This window comes from Camelus dromedarius, chromosome 1 (genome assembly GCF_036321535.1).
Source record: "Camelus dromedarius isolate mCamDro1 chromosome 1, mCamDro1.pat, whole genome shotgun sequence".
In the NCBI taxonomy this organism is placed as follows: domain Eukaryota; kingdom Metazoa; phylum Chordata; class Mammalia; order Artiodactyla; family Camelidae; genus Camelus; species Camelus dromedarius.
In genome coordinates this window covers 117,531,221-117,556,823 of record NC_087436.1, presented here as the reverse complement: position 1 = coordinate 117,556,823, position 25,603 = coordinate 117,531,221, and the positions used below count along the sequence as shown (strand labels likewise).

The following is a 25,603-nucleotide window of genomic DNA, read 5'->3' as shown; positions in this document are numbered from 1 at the left end:
GGACGCCCTGTCACTGCACTGCTAGGAGACATAAGCCAGGGTAGGAGACACAGTGCTCTGAGCCTGCCTGCAGGGTCTGGACCCTGGGGCGGACAGGAGCTGTTTCTCCTGGGAGAATTGTGCAAAATTTCCAAAGAACAGCTAAGCAGCGAGGGAAACAGAACCCTTTTGTCTTCTGATAGACTGTAAACCGATTTTTGTTTTGCTTAATAATTAAGCCATCTATTCAAGGTCAGGGTGGGCTGGAGCAACCCCCAGGTACAGCCCCCAGGGAGAGGAGGGCCTCTCACCCACCCCGCCCCACCCCCAGGCCATCAAGAACAACGCCGGCTTCCGCGTGTGGGTGCTCTTCTTCCTGGTCATGTGCTCCTTCTCGCTGCTCTTCCTCGACTGGTACGACAGCTAGCCTGCCCTGGCGGCATGGCGCGGTCCTTGTCCTGGTGTCAGACAGGGGTGGGGGGGGGACACACTCACAAAAGGGACACCCGGACCTGTGCACCCAGACTGTGCCCATCTAGTAGCTGAGAAAGAAAACGACACAGTTGGAAGTGGGCTGCGTCACAGTCCTGAGGCCACAGGGGAGAAACGGGAGGGTGGCTATCGCTGCACCTGACCTGAGGCTGTGGTGGGGGCCGCCCCGGGAGGGAGGGCAGGCCAGGCCCATCCGCCACCGTCTCAGGAGGCGCCAGCCTTTCCCTCCTGGTGGCTGCAGAAACAGTGCTGGTCAATGCCTTCTCACAGCAGATGATCATTTCTTTGTTCCCCGTGGCTTTTTGTCTGTCTGAGCCAACCAACACATAGATTCGGTGTGCAGTCCATGAGAAAACCCCCCTCTGCCTTGTGACTCCCATAAATACCGTTAAGTCAGCGCATGCGCACCTGCCTCCTGCCCAGGGAGGGAGCGTGGGGCAGGCCTCTGGGCCACGGCCCGGCTTGCCCAGAACTGCTGCCCCGGCACTCTCCTGCCTGGTGGGCAGGCGGCGGGGAGGGCCTGACTTCCTGCCACTGGGGCCCACGAGCTTTTGTCCAGAGGGCCTGCTGCTCCCCGCCTCTCCCTGAGCCCCAGGAATCCAGAACGCCTGCTTGGACTTCGAAGCACGGACGCCCGCGGCCACATCTGTGCAGAAAGCGTCCGGTGTAGGCGGGGCCAGCAGCGTGGGTGCGAGGGCTCCGCGCTGCACAGACAGTCCGGGGGCACAGGGATCCTTGTGTTCTTTTATTTGCAGAGTGAAAATGTTGAAAGTTACATGTGAATGAGTTTACAGTCAATAAAATACACGTCTACTAGAAAGTACAAATAGGGTTGCCTTGGCACTGCGTTTACATGGGCTGGAACTGCTGACAGATAACCTCTACGCAGCAGACGTTTTGGCACGTAGTTATTGCTCTTTGTGCACCCCCACAGCGTCACGACGTCCTTCGCGGCTGCGACTGTAACGCACACCCACTGCTCTGAGGTCATGGCCACTGTTTCCAAACACCCTTGACAATGACATCTACTGTCTGTTTCAGAAGTGCACTTCAGGGGACAGTAAGGGAGTTGGCCGTGACCACCATGCTTGTTCGCCACAGATCTTGCACTAATTGTCATTTATTTTTGATCTACTAAAAAAACAGTGAAACTTGTGACATGTCCACCAGAAACAACACAGTCAAATAACATGGAAGAAAATGTGAATTTTTTTTTCTATTTAATCGTCTTACACACTTAGTTCATCTAACTGGCAAGTTTGTAAACATACACTTTAATGTCAAGATTCAGACTGAAACGTAATTGTCTTACAGAGACTGTGAATGTAAATGTCACAGTTGGACTCATAAGGTGCCCCGCCAGCCCCCCTCCCAGCCTTTCTGCCTGCTTCTTACATCAGAGGAGTGACATCTGTCCCACAGAATAAACACTAAAGTAGCCTTGGCTTACCAGCAATCACTTTTACGTTCCCCGCCCAGCTAACTGATTTAAAACTAATTGCTAATACGGCTGTCGATGCAAATGTATTTAATAACCAATGTGAACAGAAGGGCTGGTGGGTCTCGTTCCTACCCAGCACATCACAGAGCAAACGGACGCTGGCAGGGGGCCGGTTCTGCAGCCTTGGCCCAGGGTCCCCACCTCACATGCCCTGACCCAGACCACAAGCACCAAGGGAAACACGGCCTCCTCTGCCCAGCGGGCCCTCTGGGCTGAGATGCAGCCTCTGCCCAAGCAGCCCTGCGGCAGCCCCTGCACACTCAGAATGGGCACGGGGAAGGGCAGGGCGCAGCTGTGACCCGCTGGCGTCTTTCCTTCCTTCCCTGTGCCACTCATTACAGCGCATCCTGGCCATCAGCACTATTGCCCTGGATGGGAGGTGGGAAGAAATGAGAAGGACAGCTTGCTCTCAGCAACGCAAGGGCTTACTCTAGATATGGCTATGGAGTAAGGTCTGCAAACAGCAAGTGGTTTAAAAAACAATCAGTCCCACAAAATGCATTATTTATCTGAAGTCCAAACCCCTTGCATATCCAGTGTAAATTTATTTTTTGATAGCATCCAATAAATCCCAGTCAAGTTGCTAAATTAAGATTCCTTTACATGAAAACTGGTGTCAGAGCTCTTTAAGCAATGCTGATAGCGCTTGATTCTATGCCCGAGGTGGCCTGCAGCAAGTTTGATTTGCAAAGCAGCATCAGCAAACAGAAGCAGTTGCACCATAAATGAGTAACCTCTAAATTATCAGGAATTATATTTAATGAAATGTCCCTCAAAGTCCCTTTGTTACCTTCAAGTGACACTGCAGGGAACTCGCCATCTCACTAAGCGGATTTCTCAGCAGCCTCAGTCTCCTGCTCTGAGAGCTTCTCTTCCGACAGAACTGACATCCATGGTGATACCGAGCGGGTGATGCTCTGCTTGGCCAAGTTGTAGTGGTTTATGACGGTGTAAAATTTCTCCCGGGCGTTGGAGTCTTGCTCCGCGTAGTAGCTCTCCAAGCCTTCTGGGATGCACTGGGTGTTCTGAAAGACAAGAGGCTGCTAAGATGCCGATGCAAGATGGACGCCCAGGTGTCTCCATTAGCACCCAACCTGTCGTCACTGCGCATCTCCCCGGGCTTGGAGGAGATTCGGTGATGAGTCAGCGCTGACGGCCCGGTGCTGACTACATGGTGACAGGAGGGATGTCTGTGACAAGGCCATGGCGGTGGGACTTGCACAGCGGGCCTTCCTGCTTCACTCATGATCTTACACTAGCTGTCATTTGTTTTACATCTATTAGAAAACAATGGGAATTTTTATGTGTCCACCAAAAACAATGTATTCAAATAAGGAAGGAAGGGAATCCATAAAAGTCTTCCTGGTGGCTGGGTCAGCGGGGGATGGGGAGGGGGCACACTTGAGGCAAAGGAGATGGGCCTTCAAGGTGGGAGGATGGATGCAGGCTGGAGCAGAGGGCAAGGAGCCGCAGGACGAAAACACTGGGAAGGAGGCAAGGGTCAGGGCCTCTAGGGAGTTGTGTGACCCTGGATCCCGAGCCCAGCAGGAAGCCACGAGGCCCCTACGAAGGCACGCTGAGTGGGGGACCATCCCAGCAGCTGTCCACAAGGGACAAGGCGCCTTCCCTACTGACCACGGGACCCTGGGGAGGCCGGGGGCGTGGAGATCCGTTCACAGCTCTCATCTGCTCATTGCGGGCATAGGGCCCCAAGAAAGACAGGCTGCCTTTCCTTGTCACTCCAGGAGCCAGGCTATGCCACTGCCCACTGCTGTCTCCATACGTCCCTCACCAAGCCCACGAGGAAGGGGTGGCAGGCTCCCAACTGTCCCCCACCACCCACTCTCCCAGAGGTTAAGTGGGCACGTGGCACCCAGCTCAGCCCTCCTGGTAGCCAGCTGAGGCCATGGAACTAACTTCTGGCCAATTGGATGTGACAGCAGGTTCAGAGGGCCCCCAACAGGGAGGCCGCCTGGCCTCCCTGCTCCCATGGCCCCCCTCAGTGGCTCTGACCACCCGGGGAGGGCCAACTCCCCAGGGGCTGGCCACACAGCACAAGACAGAATGGGGGCTCCACGGTGACCTCACGGAGCACCACTGTCTTCCAGCTGGGGCTTTAATGAGCCCATCTCATTTCACGGAAGCCACATTACTTGTGTCTCTAGGCAATCGAAGTGTTATGGGAATGCCAGGGTCTCCTTGTCACATGTGAAGGGAGACTGCAGTGAAGACGGTCACCAGGAAAAGTTGTGAACCCCCAGATTCCCAGCCCCACCTGCGAGGTCCGGCCCAGCACCACTGAGCAGCGTCTCAGCCACGGCCACCCTGCTGGCAGGTGCACAGCCGGGATTCCACCCACTCCCGGGCCCTAGTAAGAAACCCGCTGCTCAGAGCACTCCTAGACCTGCCCTGGGCAGGCCCAGCGTGGGGACCGTGCCCGGTCTCTGCTGATCCCTGGGCTGGCTGGTGGTGGCTGCCCCCACGAATATGGGCACTGGCCCGGGACGCACAGGGGACTGTCCTCTGGGAGCCTCGTCCCTGCCCGACCCAGGTTTCCTCAGGCTCCCGAAGCTGAAGGCAGGTTAGCTCTGCCCCACCCCCATTAGAGGGCTGCTCCCTGGGGTCTTCCTGCAGACCCAAGACCCATCACCATGTCCCAGCCCTGCGACGACGCCGGTGGCCAAGTGCCTTCCAGACACAGCCTCTCTCTCTCTGAGCTGGCTTCCGTTAGTCCTGTCCCATTGACGTGGCATGTGAGACCAAGAGAGGTGAAGGGACCACAGGGCAGCGTGGGGACCGAGCAGCAGCCTGGGCCTCCGCTTAGAGCACTCCAGACGCCCCCTGCAAAGCTGCCAACAGGTGACCACTCAGCCCAAAGGCAGAACAGTGAGAAACATGGCAGCGTGCTCCCCGCACTGGGCAGGACTGTACCCCTGGCAGCCTCAGGTTCAGCCCGCGTTCATCAGGTCCCAGCCCAGGGCACCCGGTCCCAACTCGGCCCTCAGCATCCTCAGAGGTGGAGGTGGCGGCACCCTGTCTGCAGGGATTGGGGGTTGGAGGGCCTGCCCGGTAGGAGCTGCTGCGGCAGGAACCAGCTGAGCCTGGGGAACACTGCCACCTTCAGGAGGCCCTCTCTGGGCACCAGGCAGTAACGTCACCCACTGAAGCCGGAGGCCCTCCTGGGGTGCAGGTCCTTCTGACACTGCCTGGCTGCTGCCTGATGTCCGCACAGGGCTGAACAGGTGATTTGTGGAGAGAGAGAAAGGACCACATCTTGGTCTTAGAAAAGCTCCTATTTGAACCAATTTCGAGGCCTGACCAAGTGTGACCCAGGGGTGTTGTTTCATCTATAAGTGACCGAACCCCCTGGCTACCCGGACAGTTCTAACAGGACACCGAGAAGTAGTATCAGCCTGAGGTTAACAGGTGTGGCTGGAGGACAGGCTCTCCCACAGGTGAGCTGCCATCAGGCACAGGAGTCACTCGCGCCAGTCCTGGGTCAGGCGCCAGGGGACTGCAGGCCCTGCTGAAACTGGCTCTGCCCGCCCTGTGGCCTTCACTCAGGACCCAGGCTCTGCTGCTCTCGGTGGGGTGTGGAGGTCTGGCCTCTCGGCAGAAGGAAGACGGTGCCACCCAGCTTGGCAGAGGCGATGGCATCAGGCCCGGTCCAGCGCCTGGACCACAAAGCTGCCCCTTCATCACTGCCGGGCCAGGAAGATGGCAGGGGTGGAGGAGGAGGCGGGTTTGGGGGCAGGGGGTTAGGGAGCTCTGGGGTCTGGCAGCCTGTTCCTCAAGCCGGGGGTGGGGCGGGGGGCATGGCCCGCAGGCGCCATGGGGGTTCCCCTGTTGGGGCTGCTGGAGCCCCTGCCTCTCAGAGATATGTGGCTCACTGCCGCTGCTTTAGTGAGGATGGAAGGGAAATTATAACAAACGCACACCCGACACCACCCTGCCCCACGGAGGACCGGGCTGCTTCTTACCAGCTCACTGACCCTGAAATGTAAGGACTAGAAACACCTGCCAGCCCCCCAGGTGCACAGAGGGCTGTTTCCAGAAGAGAAATGGCAAAGGAAGGCCGCGTGTTTACGGCCAGCTCTGCCTGGTGCAGGATCTCAGTGGCTGAGGCCGCAGGAGCAGGCGCTGTGGGAAGAGCTCAGCCGGGGAGCCAGGCCCACGCTGCTGGCTGAGTTCACGTTTCTGAGCCTCAGTTCCCTTGTCTGTAAAATGGGGCTGAAGTCAGCATAGCACAGCAGACAGAAAAGCCGAAAAGCCACAAGGGGCACTGCTGGGGGATGCCCTTCTTTCATCAGGTCTTGACCTCAGACTCATCAGGGCACTGAGAGGCGAGGCCACTCTGCGGGGGCAAACCGTTCATTCAGCCCAGGGCCCCTGGCTGGCAGGCTGGCTGCCACCCTCCTCCCCGACCTGCACTGCTGCCTCCCTGCCCTCTGTCCTCGCCACCCATCAGTCACTAGCACAGGGTCTGGCAAGACCTTCTGAGGCCACCAACACCTGCTGTGCAGTGAGTGCCTCTGCTCCCGGCTGGGACAGGCCTCCAGGTGCCCAGGCCAGAGAGTACAGACGGTCTGACGCCGCCCACACAGTGACACCACATGACGGGGATGCTGGGGAGCCTCCGTGGGTGGGGCACTGGCGGCGAGCACGACCCCAGGGGTAAGGAAGACTTCTGAGGGGCACGTGTCACCTGTAGGTGAGCTTAGGGAGGTCACTGAGCCTCTCTGCACCTCGTCCCTCCGCCACGATATGAAGTGTTAACTGGACGGGAAGGGGAATCCAGGAAAGTGTGTCCCAGCAGCCCTGGCTGTGGAATCCCACATGCGGGCTCCCCCGCGAGGAAGTCAGTCTGCAAGGCGCACCCAAACGCAAAACCCTTGTGGGGCCTGGGGCGGTTCCCCACTGTGTTTAGGACCTTTTTGTAATAGTCGTATAGTGACTGAATGGTTAAAAAAACAAAAAAGCAGAAACCTGGTGTCCTCCCAGCCCACACCTGCCATTTTAAATCCCCTTGGGACACTCTTCAGCTTGGGGCCACCTGGGAGAGGCTGGTCCCCGCCCCTCCGTGCAGCCCAGAAGCTCGGGCACCTGTGCCCACCAGCCCATCCCATGGGGCCCCCTCCGCATTCGGATCTCAGCCCAGGTGAGGCCTGTGATATCCCCAAAGAGCTGGCCGCAGGCACTCAGTCACCCTGCATTTCTCCCTTGTGGACTCCTGGCAGCATCCAATAGCGTCTGGACATCTGTCTGCTGGCTCACCGCTTGTCGCCTCTGCTGGAACATAAGCCCCGGGGGCAGGCACCTGCCAGCACCCCGCCCTGCACACAGTGGGTGGCACTTAGTAAACATACACTGAAGAATGAAGTGCAGGGGGTGGCCTCGGGCACAACAGTGTCTCTACTCAATCTCCCTTCGGTCAAGTGGGGTCTAACGGCATCTACCCTACAGGGGCTTGGGGGGCATCAGAGATCTTCGTTAAAAGCCCCTTGTGAACTCCTGGGTATCAGCATGTGATGTGCACACAACCTGCAGGAAAGAGGGAGGAAGGGCACGCACACGTTTCTTTCTCCAGCCTCAGCCTCAGCCTCAGGGCAGCTGGACACAGCCCCAGCAGCTCCCCGGCCCTGCCAGCGGTGCTCTCCGGGAAGGACGCCCTCCATGAGATGCCAGTAGAAAAGGCCCAAGTCCCAAGAGACGCTTCTCCAGAACCATCTACCAGGGGCTCCAAGTTCCCGAGGCTGGCTGTGCACTCCACCCGCTGCAGAGCCTTTCAGCCATGCGACGCCTGCCCCGCCCAGCGCTGCTGCGAGAAGCACCAGGCCTCTCCTCCCCGACTCCACCTGGACCAGGTTACCCAGCAGAACCTGCCCCGGCAGGATGTGCACGCAGAAGGCAGTTTTGTCTGCCCACCCGCCTCTCCATGCAGGGAACTAGCCCCAGGCAGACACAGAGAAAATGAGCCAAAAGGAAAGCCCGGCCCCTGCTGGCGGGGCCGTGGCCACAGCTACTTGTGTGCAGTCTGTCCAGACGGGACTCTAGTCCCCAGGAAGCCGTCCTCCGTGTACCCAGGTTCCATCAGGGCGCGGCTCCTACGTCACCTTGGCTCCCACTCCCTGACCTCAGGTCCTCCCCTCCTGCCCCGCCCCTGTCTCCCAGATTCACTCCCTCTCCATCCCCAGCACCCAGACTGGTCCAGACCCACGTCTCCTCCCTGATGCCCTCCTGGGCCGTCTCGCTGCCTCCTGTCACTCCCATCCAAACTGCAGCCTCCCCGGCCACCCGAGTGACCATCCCATCACTCCCGCTCCTCCAGGGGCCTTTGCTGGCACTCCAGTCTGGCCACAGCCGGCTCCTCCCTGAGGCAGAACACACATGGGCCACCTGACCACACCCTGCAGGCCGGGGACACAGTCCCCAATCCCCACGTGGTTACACAGGCCTTCTTCTCCCAGGGCCTCTGCTTCCCCCTCACTCACTGCCCCTCAGGGAATGTGCTGGGCCTGCTGGACAGGAGCCTCCCTCCCACAGACTCCATCGCATCGCCCCCTCCCTTCCCTGCCGGCCAGACCCCTCACCGGCCCGGCTGCTCTGGCGTCTGTCCCTCAGGCACTGAGCCCAGTGGAGGACGAGGTGCAGAGGCATTGGGCGCCAGGGGGTGGGGGGCTTACCTTGAGGACAAAGCCATCAGGGCAGGCGCGGTCATACTTGTACACCTTGTAGACGACCAGGAAGACAACACAAGTGAGGAAGGCCAGGGCGAAGAGGACCAGCACCGACACCTGCGGGCAGAGGCGGGGCCGTCAGGGGGGCGATGGGGCAGCCATGCACACATGCACACACAGACACAGAGACACACAGACACACACACAGACACACGCACACACAGACAAGTGCGCGCACACTGACCCTCACGCCGCTGTAGCAGGCAGTCTCTGGAAGGAGGGACAGAACACAGAACTGGGAGGCCTCTGGGGACAACAGGTCAGCAGAATCCCTTCACACTGACAACTTTTTGTGCCATTTTCATCTTTTACCATATCCACATGGCATCTTTATTTTTAATAAGCTATTTTTAGTATTTCAGGCCCTGTGTAGAGCTTGGGGTACAGATACCATCAGGCCTCATGGACATGGGACACACGATTGAGCCGTGGGTGCGGGTGGCCCTTCTCATGCTGCCGGTCCTGGAGGGGACGCATCAGCCACCAGCTGGTCAGCTGTCCCCTAGACGTGCCCCGAGCCGGGACCAGCTGAGCAAGACAGACTGACTCTCCTAGGTCCCCATCACCTCCACCCTCGATGGCTTCCTGCGTGTTCAGTTTGATCTGTCCCCTCCCTGGAGGGAAGTCCCCCCAGCACAGGGACCGAGCTTTCTGCACTACTGGACGCGGGCTCCCAGCACCGCGTGTGCGGCCAGAGCATCATATAGAAACATTAACCCATGACGGATAAAGACTTGAACGTAAGACCCGAAACTGTAAACTCCTAGAAGAAAACGCAGGTGATAAGCCCCTTGACGCTGGCCTTGGCAATGATTTTTTGTATTTGACACTAAAAGCAAAGGCAACACAAGCGAACATGAACAAGTGGGACAACAGCAAACTAAAAAGCTGCTACACAGCAAAGGAAACCACCAACAAAATAAAAAAGCAATGGTGGAAGTATCTGTAATTCATACGTAAGAGAATAATATACAAAATAAATTAAGAACTCATAACTCTAGAGCAAAAAACCCAAACAATCCAACTAAAAAATGGGCAAAGAAACTGAACAAGCATTTTTCCCAAAGAAGATATGCAGATGGCCAACAGGTAGTTCATGAGAAGTGCTCAGCATCGTAAATCATCAGAAAAATGCAAATCGAAGCCATAATGAGATACCTGTACCTCACATCTACGGCTATTTTCAAAAAGACAAGAAATAGTAAGTGTTGGGGAGGACGTGGAGGAACGGGAGCTCTCCTGCACCGCGGGTAGGAGTGCCAGTTGGTGCAGCCATTATGTTAAACACTGTAGATCCCTCAGAAGAATTAAAACCAGAACTACCATGTGATCCAGTCATTCCACTTCTGAGTATTTATTTGAAGGAAATGAAAACACTCACTTGAATAGCTATCTGCACCCCGATGTTCACTGCAGTGTTATTTACAGTGGCCAAGATAACCTAAGTGTCCATCGATGGATGAACGGATAAAGTTGTGGCACATACATTCAATGGAATAATATTCAGCCATAGGAAGGAACTCTTGCCATTTGCAACAACACAGATGGACCTTGAGGGCATTATGCTGAGTGAAATAAGCCAGAGTAAGACAGATACCATTTGAGCTCACTTATATGTGGAATCTTGAAAAAAAGAAAACAAAAAGAGCTCATAGAAACAGAGAACAAATTGGCTTTACGAGAAGCAGTGGGGTAGGGCTGGAAGAAGTGGGTGAAGAGGGCCAAAAGGTACAAACTTCCAATTGTAAGATAAATACATCACGGGAATGTAATGTGCAGCATGGTGACTAGTTACCAATACTGTGTTGCATGTCTGAAGGTTGCTAAGGGAGTAGCTTCTTAAAAAGTGTCATCACAAGAAAAAAATCTGTAACTATGTGTGGTGACAGATGTTAACCAGACTTACAGTGTGATCATTTCTCAGTGCACACAAATACTGAATCACTCTGTTGCACACTTGAAACTAACTGATTCTATATGTCAATTACATCTCAATTTTAAAAAAAAAGAGTATGATCTCAAGTCTTGGAGAGATGTGCATCCTTAAACCTGTCCCTTGAACTGGAAGCCACGTGGAGTTGGGTTCGCAGCGCCCCGTCTGTTCAGGTGTAAAATAAGCCCCGGCTCTCTCAGCGGGGCTGTGAGGAAGCAGGTCCTCAGGGCTCTCCTCCTGGAACCTGGCCTGGGCGTTCCATCCAGGATTTCTGGACCTGATGGCCACGAAGCTCACAGAACTGAGAAATGAGAACCTGACAGTTCCCAGAAGAGCCGAGGGAGAAAGCAAAGGAATCAATCCCCGGAGAGTCAGCAGGAGGCACCTGGTGTGGCAAAGCCCCACCCCCACCCCCAGGTGGTCCCTGCTACCCCGCCACTGACACCTCTGCTCTCTCCGGGCCCCTCCTGGGCCCCAGGGTCTGCTCAGACCTGGGAAGCACCCTGAGGGGTAAGAAATGCAGGTGCACAATTCACTGTGTGGCATGGTATCCCCTGTGGCCGCCACAGGCTGAGGAGCCTTTCCAGAAAGGTCCCAGCAAGCTCACAACTGGATCCCAGCTCGGCCACCTGCCACCTGTGTGATGCACAGGTCGCCTCAGACCTCACCTCTTACATGTTTATCAAGAGGATGACGAGATCACGGACTTGAGAGCACGCTGTCAGCCCCACGTGCTGGGCCCCTGTTCCAGGCTGAATTGTGTCCCCCCCAAACCTCCCCCCAAAAGAACACACAAGCCCCAACCCCTGGTACCTGCGAATGTGACCTTATTTAGAAATACAGTCCTTGCAGGTGTGATTAAAGTAACCGAGCTCATTCGGGTGGGCCCTAACCCAACAGGACTGTGTCTTACGAAAGGGGGACATGAGGACCCAGGTGCACACAGGGAGCAGCCCCTTGAAGACAAGCCAAAGACAGCCACAAGGAGTGCCAGCAACAGCCCCAGAAGCCAGGAAGAGGCAGGCTTCAGAGGGAGCGCAGCCCTGCCGACACCTTGACCTTGGACTTCTGGCCTCCGGAACTGTGAGATGCTACATTTCGGCTGTTCCAGCACCCCAGTCGGTGAGCTTTGTCACAGCCGTCCTAGCAAACTAATGCAGCCCGCAGTGCCAGGGCTGTTTCAGGCAAGCACTCAGGACTGGCTCGCCTCCCTGGAAGGTCACCCTTGTCCCCCAGCACAGCCAGATGGCAGCCTTCTCTCCTCACCGTTCAAAGCCCTGGCCAGGCCCACCGCCCTCCAGGAAGGCTCCGGGACGCCCCAGCCTCTCTGGGCACCAGCAACACATGGTGCACCCCAGAACCCAGCATCCCCCCCTTTCCTGATTCAAGTGTAGTGAAAATGTGTCCCAGTCTGGAGAGTTTCATGAGCCTCCCTCACCTCCCCCAGCCCATGAGACAACCAGGAATATTCCAGAGCGAAGTGTGAAACACACCTGTTTCCTCCAGGCCCTGGGTGTACCCTTTGCCTTCTCTACAGGGACATAAGGGTGTGCCCTGGGAGCCCCACGGCTGTGCTCTCTGGGGCCAGGCTGTGGGGCTGGGGGCCAGGGCATCCCTTGGGTGGAGGAAGGCTGTCTCCTTAGAGGCAGGGCCTTTCTTCCAGGGCCGACATCTCTAAGACACGCACGAGGCCCAGTACTGGGGCCTGTGATGCCTTTAGTGACCCAAGAAAATGGGTTTTACTTTTGTTTAAAAACCAGAAAAAAAAGAATAAAATAGTAATGAATATATAATAATGAATCCAGCCTGGATTATGTTCATCTTTAGACCAAGGTAGCCAGAAAATTTTTTTTTTTTAAGGAGGAAAGGGCCCACAAAGGCAAAAGTGCTTTGTGCCCCAAGGCCTTGCCTTCCTGCACCGACTGAATCCCCAGTGGCCAGTGGACATTCCCCTGGGAGATCTGACAGCGGCCACCTTGGAGTGACCTTGGCCTGCTGCATCAGCCCTGGTCTCTGCTGAGTGGTTTTAACTCCTAAGAGTGTGGGGAGAGACCCGGGAGAGGAAAGCAGGAGGCAGGGCAGACACCTCTGCGGGGAAGGTGTCCAGGAGGCGGTGTTGGGTCCCGAAGGATGGGCGCTCCCCAGGGAAGCTCGGGCAAGGCTGCTCTTGTCAGAGGGAGAGGGGGACCGTGCCAAAGCCCTGAGGCTTTCAAGACACAGCACGTTCGGCCAGTGTGGCTGGAGCATCACACGTCCTGTGGGGGAGGGGATGTGAGCCAGGTGACAAGGAACCCTATGTGCCACACCAAGAGGTGGGAACCCAGGTGCTGCGGGATTCCAGGAGGCGCTGCCTCTTTATGATGCCCCAAATTAGCACTCCTTGCAGCGCTGGGAGGCATTGCCAGTTGCCTGAAGGACGGGTGTTTGCTACTGATTTACACGTGTGTGTGTGCACATGTGTGTTAAAGCAGATTCTACATGCTCTCTAAATTTACATGACTTCTGCACAGCTGTCAATAAACACTCTAAAGCAGGAGGTGACGGGGTGAAATTACAGACTGTACAGGGATTTGTACTCATTACCGCACGTCCTCTGGCGTGTGCCCATGGCGGCCCTCGGTGGCCCAGACCCCAGTGCTGCGGGAAGGGGGCTGTTAGGCACAGTGTGTGGGAGCAGCAGGGGTCAGGGAGGGGGGCCTGGTGCAGGGTTTCTAACACGTCTGTGCCACGGACCTCTTTGGCAGCCAGGTGAAATTGGTAAATCCTTCTCAGAATCATGCTTAGCGCACAGAAAACACTATACAAAGGGGGAAAAACACTTCTAATGAAGTACTATTATCAAAATACTGCAAAAATGTAGATTTGTGATATAATATATATGCTTCCTTATTAACACATCAAACAACAAGATCTTACACTATTGTGATTTCAGAGGAATGATGAGACCAAACGCTTCCCCAAATCTTGGCAACAACTGCAGTGTGATACCAAAACGCCTGTGGTTTGCACGGGTATCACTAACACTACTGTAGCTTACTGCCTACAGCAAAACGTGGAAGAATGCTTCCACTGCAAACTGTAAGACACTGCTGAAAGAAATTAAAGAAGACCCAAATAAATGGAAAGAGATCTTGGACTGGAAGACTTAATATTAAGATGGGACTACTTTCCAAACTGATGCACAGATTCAACGCAATCCCCATCAAAATCCCAACAGCCGTTTTCGCAGAATTGTAAATTGCAAGGGATCGTGAAGAGCTAAGGCAACCTTGAAAACAAAGAATAAGTGGGAGGATTCACACTTCCCAATTTCAAAACTTACTGCAAAGCTGCAGTAATCAAAACAGTGTGGCACTGGCATCAGAATGGCTACATAAATCAGTGCAATAGAATGGAGAGTCCAGAACTAAAACCTCGTGTCCACAGTCTGATTTTTGATAAGGGTGCCAAGACATCCACGGGGCAAAAACGGTTTCTTCAACAAATGGCGTTGGGACAACTGGGTATCTATCTGCACACAAAAGAATCGAGTTGGACCCTGACCTCACACCACATACAAAAATTAACTCAAAATGAAATGAAGACCTAAATATAAAAGCCAAAGCCATAAAACTCTTAGAAGAAAACTGAGAGGTAAATCTTCATGACCTTGCATTTGGCAATGGTGTCTTAGATACAACACCAAAAGCACAACCAACAAAAACAAAAAATAAATTGTACTTCACCAAAATTAAAAAATTTTTGTGCATTAAACACAAGCAAGAAAGTGAAAAGGAAGCCCACAGAATATAGAAAATACCTGCAAATGATATAGCTGGTAAGGCTTTAGTTTCCAGAATATAAAAGGAAATCTTACAACAACAGAAAGACAAACAACCCAATTAAAAATGGGAAAGGACTTGAATTAGACGGCTCTCCAAAGAAGATAAACAAACGGCCAGCAGGCAGAGGAAAAGACACAGTATCATTAGCCATTGGAAAGCGCAGAGCAAAAGCACAACGAGATAACACCTCACACCCACTAGAACAGCTGTAATAAACATAAATAAACAAGGAACAAGTGTTGGTGAGGATATGAAGAAAGTGAAAACCTCGTACACTGCTGGTGGGAATATAAAATGGTGCAGCTGCTGTGGAGCACAGCAGTTCCTGGATGTGCTAAACATAAAAGCACCACACAGGCTGGCAATTCCACTCCTAGGTACGTACCCAAGAAAACTCAAAGCAGGTGCTCACAGAAACTTGGACGTGAACGATCACTGCAGCACTATTCACATTTAACCGAAAGGTGGAAAGGACCCCAACGTCCATCCGTGGATGAATGGATAAACAAAATGCAGTGCGTCCGTACAAGGGAGCATTACTCAGCCATAAAGAGATACAAAGCACTGATACAGACTACAACATGATGGACCCTGAGAACACAATCCTCAGTGAGTATTATCCTATCATATAAGACCGCATCTTGGATGATTCCATTTATATGAAATGTCCAGAACAGGGAAGTGCAGAGAGACAGAAAGCAAATTAGTGGCTGCTCAGGGCTGAGGGGAGGGGGAACCAGGGAGTGACAGACAATGGGTGTGGGGCCCCTCTGGGAGTGATGAAAATGTTCTGGAACCAGTGAGTGGTGATGGTTGGACAACACTGTGAATGTACGAGACATCACTGAATTGAACACTTTAAAATGGTAAATTTCACATAAATTTTGTATTCTATTTTACTACCAAAAAAAAAAAAAGTGAGCCAGAGACGGGAGGCTGGGGTCAGCACAGGCTGTGGCGGGGTCCCGACAAGACCATGAGCCCAAGTCCAAGCAGCGCTACCCCAGAGAAAAGAGGGGCCGGAGGCAGGGGGTGTTCTGGAAAGAACAGCCAGGAATGGTTAGCAAATAGGATGCGGGCCTTGGGGTGAACTTTACAGGGAGTTTATAAGGTGAGGACCATGTGTCCTAGATGCTCAGGAAGGTCCCAGTGGACGGTTACTGCCTCAGCATCCCCAAATGCGCAGTGTCACTGTCACCTTCACAAGCGTCCCAATCTGGGCCATAAGTTGCACGGCTGCTCCACTGACAAGGCCCTGGCCCTCGTGCCCGCTCCCTCAGCGTTCACCATGGGCAGGCAATCAGCAGTCCCCCGACCTCACAGACGAGGGGCTGGCGCAGCATTTGAACCGGCTGTGTTCCCAACTGCTCTTTCTGGTCTGGGACCTCTTCTCCTGCTGGAGGCCCCCCAGGGGCCCCGGCCCAGCTGGGGTGGGGACGGAGGTGTCTGCAGCAGGCCTCTGCACCCCATGGACCCCATGCAGCTGCTGAGGGGGAAGGCAGAGCATGGCGGGCTGGGTATCAGATGGGTGTGGGTCTGAATCCTACTTCCACCCTCGGTGATCAGCCGACCTCGGGCCTGTTCCTCTCTGACCTGAATCCCCCACCTCCAAAACCAGGACGAGATCAACCTTCAAGACTGTTACTAGGGGGGAAGGTACAGCGCAGTGGCAGAGCGCATGCCTAGCATGCCTGAGGACCTGGGTGCACCTCCCAGTGCCTCTGTTTAAAATAATTAATTCAATAAATAATTACCTCCCCCCATTAAAAATATTTTTTAATTAAAAAAAAAAAAGACTAACTAAGGGCCCAAGCAGACACTGGGTCATCCTTATTCTCCGCTCTCCGCCCTCTCACCCTGGGGGGGGGGGGAGGGGGAGGGAAAAAGGAAATGTGCTTTTCTGCTGAGTAATGCAGTTTAAAAAAAAAAATCTTGGAAAAATAACATGAATTCTGACCTCTCCAAACGCTGACAGTGCTAAATATTTTAGGAAACCCAGACAAAGTGAACACACAGACATTTCTCCCCCACAGATGATTCAACCCACTTAATTACCTGACTGTGGAGGAAGCCCCCCACTAGGCTAGGCTGGAAAACCGTGGGCTCTGCAGACCGCAGAGGGGGGCGGCAAGCCCTGTGTGATGCTCTGCGGAAGGCCACGAGGTGTCAAAATGCATTTCCAGGATCCCCAGTGCCACCGCGGGAAGGCCGCCCCCACCACCGAGTGCCAAGGAAACAGTGTCGCCAGTCATAAATACTTAACAGGTGCATCCTGAGACACACCGGGGGATTACTGGAAGCTCAAGGTCATTAAGGATGTCAGAAAAGACACCAACCACCCACACAGTCACGTGTGATGGGAGGCAAAGGGACCCCTGCTACAGCACAGGGAGACCCTTCAAACCAACCAGGTCACTCCTTGTGGGACATTCTCCCAGCTCTGTGCAAGGCTGACCCTGGAACCTCTTAAAGCCCCTAAGGCAATGTGGTGCCAGGTGAGGGTGTGTGGCTTGCTCACCCAAGTCCTGAACCCACAAGGACCAGCGTGTCGATCTCAGAGGGGTCGGCACCCCTCCATCGCTGCAGCCACAGCACGTACCTTACTTTCCTGTAGCCTGCCTAATTGCGCCCCCTCCAACCTCCAAGCGTTAAGAAGTGGCCCCAGCAGCACGGCGACCCGCCACTCCGCATGGGTGAGTGGGAAAGTGCAATTAAAAACATATTTAGGTTTAGTTAATTTGAGAAACATCTTAGCTCGTGTTTATTCTCGGCATAAACACACCTTCAAATAATTAAACGGCCTCTTTCCTTGTTGACACTAACCTCTTCGGAAGCCCAGACTTTGGGCCGCCGCCGCCGGGTGAGTCACCCAGCAATCCCAGTGCAGCGGAGTCGCACCAAGCCCTCCCCCAGCCAGCAGTTACCTAGCAACCAGCCTAGCAACCTCGTAGCCCAGAGATTAATCCCCGGGTGATAATCATAAAGCAACATCCAAAAAGACATCCCGTCTCAAGGATGCCGTCCAAAGGTACAGAAGGACGAGGCGCACTGCAGCGGCACCTCACTCCCGAGCTCCACAAATTACAGACAAAAGGAGGGCACAATATTGACTTGTCGCTTCAACAGCTGGAAGGCACAATTTCCTTCCTGCCATTCACACACGGAGTCAAAAAAAAGCACAAGGAGATGGCCGGGGTGGGGAGCCACATGGATGCTGCCCGGTCACCAGCAGGATGTGGAAGATGTTCTGTCCCAGCCAAAGCTGTGACTCACCCCCAAGCAGGGGTGGGGAGCAGAGGGCTGCAGGTCCTCGTCTCCATCCTTCCCTCACACATGCAGCTCAAGTACAACCTTTTGCCGGCTCACATCCCCGTTTTCCAAAAGAAAGCCCCCAGCCCTCGACCAGCTGATGCTTCCCACAAGAGAAGCATGCATTCAGACACATCAGAAACATAATGGGTGGTAAACGGCCAGGAGAACATTCTGGAAGGGTGAGTACCTTTAGCATTTCCAAAAGCACAAGCCCTCCTCTTGTGCTAGAAGACAGCCCTGCCCATAAAAGGTTACAAACTCAGTACCATGAGGATCACCTGGAGAGCTTGTTACAATGCCCGTCCTAGGGTCCAGGGTCCCTGTTAAATCGAACTTCAGGTGGTTCCAACGCCGGTGGCCCCAGGCTGGCTGCCTCCCACACACAGACCCCGCGGTGGGCGCGCAGGGAACCAGGTAAGCCTGCTTCCTGTTCAGACGGGCGCTGGAGCAAAGGCAGGTCGTTCAGCTATGCAGGTCGGGCCCACGGGTCACACTGGCCAGGTGCCTGGGCTCAGAGCTTGCTCTGCCGCGCAATGACTGTGACACTGCGCAGGTCACCTGCCAACTGAGTGACCACCTGCAAAGGGCTCGCATCCAGGCATGGCCAGAGAGGCCTCCCTCAGGAACTGCCATCCAACTCACCCAACAGGCGAGAGTCCCAAGAGCAGCCCGGGAAACGACGCCAGGCCCCCACTCCCGCGGGGCCGGCAGCCCTCTCGGTCATCCCCGGACGTTCGGAGCCGTCACTGTGAGTGTGCCCAGCGCTAGCGGGGAGGCATCAGGGCGCTCTTCTCCTGCCTGGCACAGAGGGCCTAGAAAGTCCTGTCCGCACCCAGAGACCTCAGTGCCATCAGTCTGCCTGAGGTGGCTCGGGGGCCACCTGCTTCCCCCAGGTCACCAACTCAGGTTGTTGGGCCTTTGCATACAAGGGCCACCCCACTCACTCGAAGAGAAGCACAGGCCGGGGAAAGGGGCCTGGACACTGCGACAGAAAAGGAAGGGAAAGCAGAAAAATGATGCTTACATGGGGGAGGGCTTGGGGTATGCAGGCCCCCCATATCCGAAGGCTGCTGGGAAGGAGGGGGACTTGTGCCCCTGAGGGCCTTGGGGCTGCAGCTACTGGGAAAGGGTTTCAAGTCCACAAAGGAACAGGCTTCTTAGAAGCAGCACAGTGGGTTGCCTGGGGCTGAGAGCATCCCCTGCGAACCTGTCCTCCAGAAGGAGGTGCCTGGACCTCAGGTGCTACAGCCAAAAGCAGGCTGCCTGGTCCAAGATCTCTGCCTCGGGTCCCCTCGGCTGTAAAGTGCAGATAATAACGGTGCCTGCCCCGTGAGGTTTCTGAGGATAAAATGAGATCAGAAATGTAACGAGCCTGACCCGGAGTCTGGCCCATGGGAGCGCTCCAGAACTGTTCCATGCGGCTACTGGCTCGGTATGGAGGGCAGTGGAAACACCAGGAGGTGAGGTTAATCCCAGGAGTCTTCACGGCAGAGGTGATACCTGAGCCGGCACTGGAAGGCAATGGAAGGGGAATCGGTTCTAAGAATCGGAAGGCAGGTCTGCAGGGAGGCACGTATGGCAGGAGGCATGGTGGGAGGGCACTGGGCTCGCAGACAGAGTGGTGGGGGGTGACCACCTGGGACCAAACAGCCTCATTTGCAAAAGGGGCTGTGATGCTATGGATCCTAAGGAGGCCACAGATCTGAGTGAACGGACATGCCTGGTCCATTTCTGTATGGAACTAGGGAAATGGACCCACTGCAGGGCAACAACCCACTGAGCACTTACTGTATACACCACCTTCTCGGGCATCCCCAGGAGCCACCACAACCCAATCCACTGGGATGGGCACTGATCTTCTGGGCCCTCGGGTTCTGGGCAACTGGAGCCAAGTAACCACACAATGGCCCTGCCGTGGCTACCAAGAGCCCTGGTGGCCCATGTGCGTCACCCACACCTTAAACAAGGGACTTGGGGACCTGCGGACCTGCATCAGGTGAGCGTGCATGCAAAGCACAAAGGCCCCTGGAGGCAGGGTTTGGCACACAACTGACACTCAACAGATAAAAGGGACAGCCATTCAAGTGCCACAAAGCTCCTCACTCCATGGGGACCCAAGATGCTGGGCCCAGGAGAGGCAAAGTTCAAGTTAGGGATGAGAAACCCAGACAGCTCGGATACCCAGACAGTGTCCACCATCAGGATGACGGCTATTATGACCTTGAAACCGAGGTCACTGCTGCCTGAGCCAGGGGCTGCTCCCAGGGCGTGAACAGGGAGGGCCGTGCAAACAGCAACAGACTTGGCACATGCCAAACTGGCCGGCCAGAGCCGGAGAGAGATGCTGACCTCAGGTCAGTCTGACCCAGTCCCCCGTGAACCTCAAAACAATGGGCTGCCAGGCCAGGAGGTGCTAGAAGAGCACCCTCCTGAGGCCACCAGCAGAAACTATGGGCATTTCTGTGCCTCAACTTCCCCATCTGTAAAATGGGTTAAACTAACAGCACCTGCTTCTGGGGGGAGCTGCTGGGAGGACTGGATGAGTGAACACAAGTAAATGCACCCCCAGACACAAAAGGTGGCAACTCCAATGCAATCCTCTGGCCTGGCAGGTTTTTCTCCAGCCCCGGGAGGCATCACAGAGAGGTGGGAAGAAGACTGAAAGTCAGATTATGCCTGGGTGCCCACAGTCACCCCACGAAGCCACCTCGCTGCTCCAGGCATCACTTTCATCTCTTAGCCAGTTCACAGGGCTGCCGTGGAGGTGGAACAGGACGCCGCGTATGCAAAGGGGCTTTGGAAACTGCAGGGCTGTTGCGGTGAGCAGGCAGCTGTACCCTCAGCAAAAGCAAACAGCTCCCACATCCACGTGGGGGGCAACCAGGGAGCCAGCCGAGGCCAGTCTTCAAGGCCTGGGTGACACACTGCTGGCTCCCAAATCACTCTTTTGAATCTAGATGAGGGGCCCCATTTTACCATCTCTCATGTTTCCCAAAGAACAAGTTTCCAGAAGATTCATATCCTAACTTGTTCCTTAACCAACCCAGCTGCCTCCACCCTCTGAGGTCACCCAGACTCAGTGGAAAAGACTGTCCCCAGGCCCAGCTGTCCCTGCCCTGCCTGAAGAACCATCCAGAGCAAGGCTTCCCTCCCCAGAGCGAGCACTTCCAGCAACCAGGGTACAGGGCCGGCCAAGCCCCACACCCCTGCATTGTGCCCGGGGTGGTGACGGATGGAGTGTGAACACAAGGGCTCTGGACTGTATGGCCTCTGGATCCTGGCCTTGCCACGAAGAGCTGTGACCACCCTGTGCCTCAACCTCCCCATCTGCAAAATGGGTGACACAGATAGCACTGACCTCCCGGGGAGGGCTGCTCACATGAGCCCGCAAATGTAAAGGCTCAGCCTGGCCTTGCACCAGATGAGTTACAGCAGGCTGCTTTTTTATTACTGTCTGCCCCTTCCCAGAGCTGTAGGTAAAGATTTTTAATGTTTGGTAAGTGATCTTCCATATGTTTCTAACCTTTGTCTAAAAGAAAGTTTAGAAATTTTCCCTGTTATTAAAACTAAGTAATAGGTGATCATTTTGGAAGATAAAAGAAGAAATTTGTAAAAATCACGAAATGGGTTTCGCACATGTGGGATCAGCCCAGAGAGACGGTGTCTCGTCCTGTTCCCGTCACTCCCTGGTCATCTCTGCAGCTCAGGGGACCCCACCTGGGGGCAAAAGCAGCATCTCACTCACCTCCAGGGCACTCACCTTGAACCTCTCGGTGACACCCTCGGTGATGCTGACCGTGAACTCGGCTATCTTGGGAGGACGTGCTTTGCCTTTCTTGCGGTCAGGTTCATATTCGGTCTTAGTTTTCACAACCACCTTGTCCAGGAAACAGAAGCAAACAGTGAATGGTGGGGCCAGATACATTCAGACACACCTGCCCCAAAAAGAAGGGTATGGGAACCCTCAAGTTCAAAGTCACCATTTGGCCAGGAAGTGTTTGAGAGAATAGCCACTTCTTAGAAATCTCCTCTGTGCCAAGACTTTCAGAGAAATTACCCATTAATCATCCTGATAGCAGCCCCAGGAGGGAAATATGATAACAGGGGGGCAGATAAGTTAAGCTCATTGGCCAAGGCCTCGTACTTAACAGGTGGCAGGGCTTACAGGCATCAGCGGGGCTCCCTTCACTGCCCAGAGCTTCATCAGCCCAGGTGGTGGGGAGGATGCACTTGGCTTTCCACTCGTCTTTACTGGCGGCCGCCAGGGGTAAATGAGAAGATGCACACGCATTATTCCCCTTCAGGACTAGGAAGGAGCAGGCAGCCAGCCTTCAGGGAAATTGATCATGGGGAGTCTGTCTGTCTCCACCCTGCTCCCCTCCTCTCTCTGGGTCTCTGCAACAGCCCTTAAAGGGTCAGCCCGCTCTGTTCCCCCTCCCCTCTGCACTGTGAAGCAGATGTTTTTCCAACCAGCAAACCTGCTCCGCCTCTGCCCAGGGCAAACCCTCTCCTGCCTCCCCCGTCCCCCCTTTGCCCGCAGCTCTCCCTCCGTGCCCAGCGTGGCAGCCTGTGTGCGCCCCTCCACCAACCCCGGGTGCCTGTCTCTCAGCAGCGCCTGGGCCTCACCCTGCCATCCTCCAAGCCCACCTGGACCTGAGTAGCCGTGTGATCCTGAGCACACACTTGGTTACTCGGAAACCCCGTGTCCTGGCCTGTGAAATGGGAGGAAAGCCTGTTGGTTGGGCTACTGTGAAGAAGAGGGACTCCATGAACCCCCGGCCCAGGGGGTACCCCGTCAGCATTCATCAGCCCAGATTCAGTCGGCCTCTGCCACTAATAGGCTAAGTGACTTCAGGCAAGTTCCTTAAACTCTCTGTGCCTCCATTTCCACATCTGTAAAATGGGGTAATAGTGGTAGTTCCCTCCTAACATCAGGACATTAAAGGAGTTGAAAACTGTCAAGCATGCAGGCGGGCGCCTGGTGCATAGCAAGCATTCAACACAGGTCAGGTGAGCCGGGCCTGCTGCTGCTGCAGCCCTGTGACTACCGGCACTGTCACACCTCCGGAACGTTGGCACTCGGCACAGGTTCAGGTTCACAACCTGAACTAGATTATCCGCCCTGGGACACATGGCACCTGGGGCAGATGACATCGCCTCCCTGAACCCCGGCTGGGAGAAACATGCTACTGCTATTCAGGTTAGGAGATGTCTTGTGCGAGGCTGGTTCCAAGCAGGGCAGAGCTAGAGGCCCTGCCAAGACTTCTGCATTCTGGGGAACTGTGCGACCTTGGGCATGTCCCAGAAGTTCTCTGAGACTTGGTTTCCTCATCTGCGACCTCAGGAATCTTCTAGCTCAACAGTCACTCCCTGCGAGACTCCCACCGCTGGAGCATCCCTGCCAGCTGCCCCCAGGGATGGGGGACCCCCCAGGTGAAACCTGCTGCCTGGGCTACTCCAGGATGGCCTGAAACCCTCCTCCCCAGTATAAGCCAACCGTGTGCCAGATGGTTCTGGAATGGAACAGACTGAGGACAAAAGAGGAGGCTGAGGCTGCATGGAGGGAATCACCTGACAAAGGTGCTGCATGGGGACACGGTGTTCCTGGCACCAGCCACTACCACTCTAGGGCTGAGGCAGGAGGGGAAGGTGGGGACAGTGGCACCAGGCTGTGCAAACTGGGCAAGTCTGACACCTTGACAGGGAAGGGGGAGGCGAGACAGAAGCTGAGGCCTCAGGCAGCCCAGCCCTCCTGCAAAGCCTCTTTTGGGCCGTCAATGCTTCAGAGTGGCCCCACATGGCCTGGGTGCACAGGTGTGAGCAGCTGAGCCTCTTTTCTTGAAATGAAGCACCTGCTGCAGCCTCCCTCCTGCCCCTATCCCCGCCCCACTACCCAAACACAGACCAGAGTTGGGAATCACAACCACTTTGCAGAGCTGAGTTAGTCTCTCCAAGGACCCACCATGGGAATAAACAAATCTTCCAGAAAGATAGGACCCACTGCAGGGACATTCCCCCATCCCTACCCTGCCCTGTGGCCAGCAATCACCAACATGCTGGAATAAACGACAAGCCCTGAGTCACAACCTCCCTGCCAGGGACTAAATGAAACAATAAATGCGGAGACCCTTCAGGGAACTGAGTGAGCTAACCCGAGGCTGCGGTGGTTTTAAGCAGCAGCAAGATTATCAGAATGGATGCGTGTTGATTATTTTAGGTTTGAGTTTTACAATATAATTGTCTAGGCTCTTCAACATCTTTTAGCATTAACTCTGGAAAATATGGCTCTTAATGGACAGGAACTACTTAATTGTGTGCTGTATTTAAGGAAAGAGGGGGTGCTTCTTTAAATTCAGCACAAAGAAAAACCCCGCTCTGAGAAGAGGATGATGAATGGTTGTCCCCAGTTACACTGAGGAGCACAAGTGCTTATTTGGAGATTTCACAAAAGGAACAAAGAGAGGAAGGAGGCGGTGTAGGAGCGCGCACCCTGCCGCATTTACCAACGGTGTGGGAGGGGCGGGCAGAGAGGGTAAAGAAGGGGATTCAGCCCCTAAGGAGGGTCCATCTGGCCAAGGAAAGGGGCCTCCCCACCGCAAAGGGGCAAATCGGGCTGGAATTGCATCACCTGTGAAGGCGTGAGGGGCAGCCGCGCCGCCCCTGGGCTCATCCCGGAACCCGAGCTCCGGGTACCGCGGGGCTGGGATAAGCAGGGCTGGGTTGGCGGCGGTGGGGCCAGTGCCCGCTCTTGGACAAGATTCCCACGAAAATCAGGAAAGGACCTTTACCTACGGCGTTCCACTGTCAGGATGAAGCTTTCACCTAAGGCGGAGGACCCCCCAGATCACCCGATCCAGAATCCCGCGCGGGGACGTGGTTCTCCGGGGGGCGTCCTCTACCCAGCCCGAGCCCGCCCCCCAATTCGCGTCCCCAGCGCAAGCGGCGCGTTTCTTTTGTTGCGGCCGCCGCCCGAGATTTGGGGGGTGCGCACCCGGCGGTGCGGGGTGCTGGGGGCCTCTCACCTTATCCGGGGGCGGGAACTGCAGCTGATTGACATCGAGGGGCGTCATCAGGGGGATGGTGTCGAAGCCATCCTCCAGCAGCGGCTGCTTGCTGCCCTTCTCCGCGAAATTGTTCCCCAACTTCACCATGGTTCCGGGAGACCCGAGGCTGCCGCCTGCGGAGGGCGAGGAGGGTGCCGGGCGGGAGTCACCGCGAGCAGGACCCACCCGCGTCCCGGGCGTCGGCGTGCTCTCCCGCCCCCGCCTCGCCTCCGGGGAGGGGTCGTGAGGACGCGGCGACCGCGGCCCGCGGCGGGGCAGGTGCTGTGTAGACTCTCACCCGCTGGACAAGAGCGCGGGGCGCGGGGCGCACCGCGGCCGGGGAGGAGGCACCGCCCCTGCCGGCGGGTCTAGCGCGTCCCCAGTCCTGGCGCCGCTGCGCCAGAGACCCTCCAGGGGACCCCAGTCCCTCCCACCCGGGGGGCTGCGCGGCCCCCGGACCCCGCTCCTCGGCGGGAGGGCCCAGCCTCGGCGCCCCGAGGCCCCGCGGGCCGGCACTCACCCCACGCCCGGCTCCGGCAGGTCTGAGCTCCGAGCGCGCTCCGAGCCTCCGCGTCGCCCGCTCCGGCTCGCAGCAATGGCGGAGGCGGCGCCGCGCGCGGGGCTGGGGCGGGGGCGCCGCGCGATTGGGCTCCCTCCTCCCGTTCGCCGCCTCCCTTCCTGCTGCTCCCGGGGGTTAACTGCGCGCGGTGAGTGTGTGCGTGTGGCGGCGGCAGCCTTGACGCAGCGCGCGCGCCGGCCGCACAAAGGAGCGCGGGGGAGCG

The 25,603-nt window shown here is 55.9% G+C and overlaps 2 protein-coding genes across 4 annotated transcripts in view; one reads left to right on the top strand and one right to left on the bottom strand.

The window, feature by feature from the left end:
* Positions 1 to 1,298, top strand: part of STX18 (syntaxin 18) — a 111,471-nt gene extending 110,173 nt beyond the window's left edge. For all 3 annotated transcript variants that reach the window (XM_031437436.2, XM_064488114.1, XM_064488113.1), the window contains one exon: positions 311 to 1,298. In XM_031437436.2, the coding sequence (XP_031293296.1) occupies positions 311 to 406 (96 nt within the window). In that variant the 3' untranslated portion in view covers positions 407 to 1,298. The remainder of the gene's footprint in view (positions 1 to 310) is intronic.
* Positions 1,299 to 2,528: 1,230 nt separating this feature from the next.
* NSG1 (neuronal vesicle trafficking associated 1) lies at positions 2,529 to 25,513 on the bottom strand. Its single transcript, XM_031437460.2, has 5 exons — positions 25,342 to 25,513; positions 24,801 to 24,955; positions 21,539 to 21,655; positions 8,656 to 8,766; positions 2,529 to 2,997 (listed from the first exon to the last, which is right to left on the bottom strand). Exons 2-5 carry the CDS (start codon positions 24,927 to 24,929, stop codon positions 2,797 to 2,799), a joined length of 558 nt encoding a protein of 185 aa, XP_031293320.1. The 5' UTR covers positions 24,930 to 24,955; positions 25,342 to 25,513; the 3' UTR covers positions 2,529 to 2,796.
* Between the last annotated feature and the right edge of the window lie 90 nt (positions 25,514 to 25,603).

What these genes read in the sequence shown, in the direction of transcription:
- NSG1 (XM_031437460.2), bottom strand. Translation starts at nt 24,929, where the DNA reads ATGGTGAAGTTGGGGAACAATTTCGCGGAGAAGGGCAGCAAGCAGCCG. An exon ending in AGTTCCCGCCCCCGGATAAG is followed by an intron (nt 21,656 to 24,800) that starts GTGAGAGGCCCC and finishes TTCCTGGACAAG; the next exon opens with GTGGTTGTGAAAACTAAGAC. An exon ending in GTGTCACCGAGAGGTTCAAG is followed by an intron (nt 8,767 to 21,538) that starts GTGAGTGCCCTG and finishes CTCTGCCCGCAG; the next exon opens with GTGTCGGTGCTGGTCCTCTT.